Raw genomic sequence first — 7,182 nt, forward strand, 5'->3', positions numbered from 1 at the left:
GGTTCTTGTTAAAGCCATCCCTGCATACCGTAAGTTCATGAGTCTGTGTTTCACAGCAGCGTCCACGGCTGAGTTCATGTTGGCTCATAATGTACGATCAGATTGCAAGTCAGGAAGTTAATCTATATTTAATTATATTTTTGACAACTTTATTCCACTGGAACTGAGGAGTCTACTAAATTCAATCAAAATATTTGAAAAGATACATTCAGCCCAACTTTAAAAATATGTATGTTATTCCTTTTGAGTGGAAACTTCTCCAGCAGCTGGATGTTCCACCACCTTCTGATAGCTGGCATGTCCGACTGAAAAAAAATAAGTATGCCTTAGAGCAGGGGTGATTATTTTTGGTTCTGGAGGGCTGGGGTCTATCACAAATGAGTGGTTTCCCTGCTCAAACACACTTGTTTCAACTTACTAGTTAATTCAGCATGTGTTAGAGCAGGAATACAAATGTGTCATGTAATTAGGTGTTATAAAAGCCTTAGCCTACAACATTATGGACTAAACTAAAACATTTCTTCTTATAAAGGATGATTGTGGGATAGTTAATCCAAAAAATTACATTTTGTTAGCAATGGTTGTAAAAAGATGGAGAGATTTATTATTAGTAGCTACTAGCAGTGTTTTTAGCAGTACTACACATTCTGCTCCATAACAATCGTTACTGAAATTAATGTTTAGTAATGGATTATAATGCTAACGTCCATGATTCCAGATACGGTTTTAATCCTAATGGTATTTATTCAGCAGGGGTTACCGTTGTGCTGCCAGCTTGCACAATATGGCAACTTTGACAAAGTTGAGTATCGTTGACTAGCTCTATCTAGCAACCATGTACTTAATGTCCACACGTTTTAAGGACATACACACATATTAATGTAAGTGAAAATGTTAATTACACTGTGTATTTACAATTGCATTTCCTGTCTGAGTGTGCATTATTTAAGATAATTCAAATTCAAATGCAATATGTGTATTTGCGTTTGCATTTCTGTGTGTAATGGCTGGAAAAATGAAATATGGAAAAACAAAATGCTTTTGACATTTCACTGTCTTAACGGTATGACTAACATATTAAAAATGAAATAACAATGCTCTGTAAAGCAGCATTGGGTCCAAGGAGGTGAGGAAGGTTTCCTGTTGAAAAAAAAACAGCACAGACCAGCAAGAATTTCATGCTGGTCTGGTTCGGACTTAGCCTGTCATCCCAACATGGTCATGCTGGTTGACCAGTATACCAGCATCAAAACACATATGCTGGTTTGCTGGTGATTGGCCTAATAACTTCCATTGCTGCTGACCACCATACCAGCACCCAAAACACAACGCATGCTGGTCTATGCTGTTTTTTTAGCAGGGTCTACATCATTATGACACCCATCGTTAGATCCTCCACGTTCACCGTAGGGTACTTGGGCTGCATTGGAATTGCTGAGTGTGACTTTTTCTTATCATTGATGTGGATCGACTTGCCGGTCAGCTCTGACACTATATTGGGCTATATATGGGCTACAGATCAGGCAAAATCAAGAATGGAAAGCAAGTTTCATTCAACTGTTTGGTCCTAGCCTTTAGTTCCCAAAATGAGCAGCAGCATGTTTGTTTACTCGCCACATCAGCAGTACTCCAAGAATCCAACCATCAGTTTCATAACTTCTTCGACTGTCAATGCTCGGGGATCACAGGACATCTAACAAGAACATAGTTATGCTGTAAGTAGGTCAAGGATACGAACATGCCCTTTACTTGATCAGTGTTCACCAATCTTTGTTTTAGTTTATTAATACTGCATGTTCAGGCTAAACCTCCTGATCTTTTATTGTCTCTTTCCAAAACTTTAACGACTTATTAGCATAACTATTATTATAGAGTATTTACATACACGTAAACCGGACCAATGTCACAAAAACATCAGAGCAAGAAAATCTCACCAAAACCAAATGATCAGTGTGATCATATACACAATTTAATTAACATCATAAAATGTAATTCACAGTGCACAATGGAGAATCGCACTTAAAATTAACAAAATTTCTTTTATTGTATTGTTCCACAAATACACTTAAATAAAATTAACTGTAAAGAAAGTCCTAATTAAAAATATTATTCTTCAATTTAAGGTTCTGAAAGGGTTAGCGACACTAAAAGCACCTGTTAGCATTTAGCTTTATCCGTTCTTCACCATCACCAAAATCTACATCTGTATTATGCAGCACAGTAGGATGACCCATAAAAATACAGATGATTACAATTATGTACTAAAATGAAAATGAGGGCACTCCATCTTTTACAAGAATAGTTCAACTTTTAGTGAATTAAATCGTGTCTTCTGTTAACCCAGTTAACGCAACTTCCTCCCTGCTTTGCATGCAGTTTTGAACAGTGTAAATGCAACTGCGTGACTGAAGTGAATGATCACCAAGAAGTTTTCCTTTTATTTTGAAAAGAACTACTATTTCTTAGTTGGTACTACTTCTTTATAGCTCTATCATTATTTGCATTTGTCATGACTCTTATGGTTTAAAATATTTACTAGTGAATACAATGCATAATGTTTCATTTAACATGCTCCGAAAACATAGTTTCCTGAAATAAATACCAACAAAGAAATTTTAAAAATATATGAAATTGCAATAAATATAAAGCATACAACATCACGTGTCAAATTTTTGATTACAGGGCCTATCCTTTGCCTTTGAAAAGAGCAGACCACCTCAGTGTTCCAACAAGGAGGCCAGTCTCAGATGCCCTGCCCACCCAGCAACTGATCGTCTGATATCTTTTGCACACAAAGCTGGCCACAACCATTGCAATTTTGTCACTTACATTCTGACTGGCTACCTGCACGGCTGTGTATACATACTTCCCAGAAGTCTGGCTTGCTAGCCAGGAGCAATTAAATAGTCTATGCCAGGCAGTTCCATATTCACACTGTATGCAAAGGAGGAAAAAAATAAATAAATAATGGATTTGACACCGCTGATGTGCCACTGATTTGTCATGGTTGAACTGTTCTTTAAAGATGATTATTCTGAGCTTGAGTAAATTGCCAAACTGAATCATACAGAATATATACATGGTGAGGTCGCTACAGGCAGTGGTAGCTGCTGCCTTTAAATACTGTTCTCTCATGTTTTAGGAGTGCTGGTTGCACAATGTGCAGCAGAGGGAGCCATTTCCTCCAGCCAACAGAAGAGAGAATGCTTATTGTCCAATGAGTTTAAGAGAACTTGGCTGCTTGTGGTGGGGGTCCCAAAAATCCTCCAGCTTGTTTGGTGGCAGCACGAGATGGAGCCAGACCCAGCATTTTCTGGATGTTCTGAGGGAGAATATTTCTCATTAGATCACAAACTGGGGAACATCAATGTACAGTAGGAGAAAAGCTTTCATTCTGATCAGTCAACCAGTGGAAGAGTTTTTAGGATTTACCTGTCTAATGGACATGGTACACAAGATGTAAAGAAAGATGAAAGAACAGTCAGTGTAATCTTCACCCAGCAGGTTACGGTGAGAGAGACCTTGGATGTAGGACAAAGGGACAAACGGAAGCTTTGCTACAACTCGTCCATCGAAGCTGAAATGAACAAACAACAGATAAATGTCAAACACAGAGCACCTCAGCAAGTCTGTATTATTCAAAAGTGTAATTAAACTAAATATCGGTTGACTTACATAGAATTGAACATGCCCATTAATGCAGTAAAGCAGAAGCCAATGGCAAACATGGACTTCATTCGTACCTGTAACACACAATAATTTCAGTTTAAGGCGATGCTTCTCAAACCAGTGCTGAGGAACAGTTTGAAAACAACTGCTTTAAGCCAATAAATCATGATATAGAAGGTAGACTTTTTGGCAAGTTAAAATGAGAATGACTGATTAAAAATACAGTACTGCCAATATTGTTTTACCATTGATAGGTCTCTGTTATTGTTCTTGAGTTTCTCCTCCTGTCTTTCTGTTTGACAACAAAAAAGAAAGAAATTAAATATCACTCATCACCAGTTTCAACACAGCATCATCCCAGCTAAGTGACATTGTTATACAAAATGCACCCCCAAGGAAACGCAGCATAATAATTGTGAACGTTACACGTACCAATCTTCTTCTTCTGTTGACGCCCAGCAGATTCTGTGATTGTCTCTTTCTTCTTCTCCACTTAACCAAAAACAGAATGAGCAGGAACATAATATAAACCAAATGTCCTTGTAATTTCTCTAACACAGTAGCCGGCGAGCTAATGCTAACTAACTAGCTAACGTAACTACCCATAAACATTACACACACAGCAATTTATACTCACACTTTTTGCTTTGTTTTTCTACTTCAGCCTTGAGCCTCTTGTACTTCTCTGTCCGGTACACTAACACCCATGTTATACCTAAACATTTCGGGGAGTGAGAAGAACAGACGACGTTAAATTCGACTAACAGAGAATCCAGAAGACTTAGGCTAAGCTAAGCTACTTAGCCAGTGCATTTATTCACAAGCTGGCTATCTCGTGCTAAGCCGCAAATCTCATGAAGTTTACTTGCCTTCGGCCAACAATGCTGTGCAAACAGATATGAAGACAATAAGTATTGTGTCTGCAAACATAGTACTCATTGTGAATAACTGTCTATCTGAATTTATGTGATCGAGTTCTCGCTATCCACTCCGGGCAATGAGCAGCGTCAGCACTAAGTGACGTTATAAGTATGCGCCCACTTGGCTGTCATGTCGCTTCATTGCCCCTAGTGGACATGACCTACATCGCTGGTGAGTGTTTGCCTTGCCTAGAGATAGCCACTGCGTGCATGTTTTACAGCTCGCTCCATTTTCAGGCGATAAGGAATGGATTGTAAAATGTACACTGACTATCCATGTCTTAAGAAACTCCCAGCTTCGCCCACTGTCCACTGTATGAGGCTCACCTACCGCACAGATCCATAATAGAGGGTGTACAAATAGGCAACTGGTGTCATGTACAGCTTGCCGGCCAACTACTACCCCATTAGTTAGGAAGTTTCTAGTGGCGGGCAGAATACTTTGGAAAAAGTAGTGATGGCTGAATTCTGAAAATATTTTCCTAAATGCATTCACTGACACACTCCATTACAATATACAATCAGAATACATTTAAAATCCATTTAGAATACATATAAAATCAAGGCACATGGGGAAAACTCTGCTATTGTAATGTTTATTTAATTTGTACTGTTCCTCGCTGTTACTGGCTGGCTAGTTTTCCTGATATAATTCGTCTATTAATGTGTTTCATCCAAAAAATTACTTATTTAAATTAAAAGACAAGATTCTCAACATTATATTGGCTCTCTTTGCCTGTTTCAGTCCACTGCTGCTCCCATAATCCCACTACCATTACACAACTAAGCAAACAATTTGCCATATCCCAATAACAAAATTTTGCAAATTTAACTATAAAGTGGGTACGCTTGAGATTTCCGGCTAATAGCATGCGTGGAGCCACAAAACACCTGCATGAGTCCAGTACAACATCGATGTTAGGCTTATCACTATTAAACATGTCCCTTAATGAGAAGAGTGTTCAGTTCATTCATATCTCAAAAGAGTTTAGTAACATTGTAACTGATCATCACATTGATTTATCAGTCTACCCAGACTTCAGCAGGGCTCAGTAATGCTGAGAATAATAGCTGGCACACCATATTGATTTATCAGGCTACTCAGGCTTTAGCAGGAAATTTAGTGGCTGTTTACTAGGTTCATGGTAGAGTATGTGTTTACATGCAGTGCACTGATTTTAAAATAGTTAATAAACAAGCATTGATGATGTTTCTTTTAAAGATGGTATATATGACACTTACTATCCACAAGGCAGGGCTTAGACCAAAAAAGTTTCAGAACTGCTGCTTTAATGTATAGCGTACTACATTTCATGCTACTACATGGTGACATGTAAAGTATTTACTTATTACATATTTACTACTGCATTTTCCCAGTCATTATTTTAACTACTTATAAAGCTGCACTATGTATTTCTTTCTGTTTCTCATTATTTTTATTTATATTTTCATTCTTGTTACATATATTTGTATATTTGTGTGCAGAGTTGAATAGAATTGATTCCTTTTGCAGACCATTCCAATCCTGTAGATGGTTTCACTCTTCTCCATAAAGCTCTTTTGTTAGGAGCTTTTTTCACAAACTAAATGTTATGTAACAGATGGACCAGATATCTGGACAGAGATTAGTCTTGTCTTGGAGAAGATCTCATGGAGGTGGCAACAAATCTTACAGGCCAATTCCGTGCAAAACTGGAGTGATTTTGCCTGTTGTTATTCTTGACAAAATGTCGCACTAAACCTTGGTGCGCAGATGATATAGACTAATAAAAATATTCAATTCTGTCATAGGAAATCAATCCTATGATAGTTTCTTATCCTACCTACCAAAATTTTAACTTTTTCTTAAGATGTAACGTCAATTTTTTTTAGGAATTTGCTTAATCTGTTTCTGGAATCTGATCCATCAAAAATCTCTACTTCTTTGGTATAGGTGCAGTGTCTCCCCCTCCCCACCACCCGTCTCTCTCTCTCTCTCTCTCTCTCTCTCTCTCTCCCCTTAGCACACACTCTTTATCAGTAATGCTATTCTGAATCAAAAGAATGCTACCTTCTTTAAAACTGGAGGTTAGGTATGCAAGAGCCCTGTAAAAAGGTCCATGTAAAAAAAGGTCCTCTTTTATTGAACATATATAGAATATAACCTTATAAATGCTCAAAATGGTCCTCTGGCCTCTCAGACTGTTATCTGTGGTACACCCGCACGGTGTTTCTTCTCCTTTGCCTGTGTGTAGGCAGGGGGTTGTGGTGGTGGGGGGTGTTTATTGGGTGTCACCTGATTTGTCTGTAATCATAAAACCAGAGAATGTGTAGTATTACTAAACCCAGACTCAAGTCTAACCTCCATCTTAGAAACCAAAAGGAAATATTTTGTTATTTTACTTTAAAGGCAAACAAAGAAAAAAGAAATATTAGGACCGGGCAAATAGCACACCAACGTCAACATGCAGAGAGAGTGAGAGAGAAACACAAAGGGAAAAAAAGCTAGACACGGTGAGAGGCACTGAGGAGGAGGAGGAGGAGGAGGAGGAGGAGGAGCGCGTGCTGTTTCCTTTGCTAAAAGCAGCCTGGCGCGCACAGCAGCAGCAGCAGC

General features: G+C 38.3%; 1 protein-coding gene across 1 annotated transcript; it reads right to left on the bottom strand.

Annotated features, from left to right (window-relative positions):
- Window positions 1–2,019: 2,019 nt before the first annotated feature.
- Window positions 2,020–4,685, bottom strand: tmco1 (transmembrane and coiled-coil domains 1). The gene is made up of 7 exons (XM_036579239.1): window positions 4,539–4,685; window positions 4,307–4,384; window positions 4,102–4,161; window positions 3,915–3,961; window positions 3,676–3,743; window positions 3,433–3,577; window positions 2,020–3,322 (listed from the first exon to the last, which is right to left on the bottom strand). Exons 1-7 carry the CDS (start codon window positions 4,606–4,608, stop codon window positions 3,224–3,226), a joined length of 567 nt encoding a protein of 188 aa, XP_036435132.1. The 5' UTR covers window positions 4,609–4,685; the 3' UTR covers window positions 2,020–3,223.
- Between the last annotated feature and the right edge of the window lie 2,497 nt (window positions 4,686–7,182).

Source organism: Colossoma macropomum, unplaced genomic scaffold (genome assembly GCF_904425465.1).
Source record: "Colossoma macropomum unplaced genomic scaffold, Colossoma_macropomum, whole genome shotgun sequence".
Taxonomy (NCBI): domain Eukaryota; kingdom Metazoa; phylum Chordata; class Actinopteri; order Characiformes; family Serrasalmidae; genus Colossoma; species Colossoma macropomum.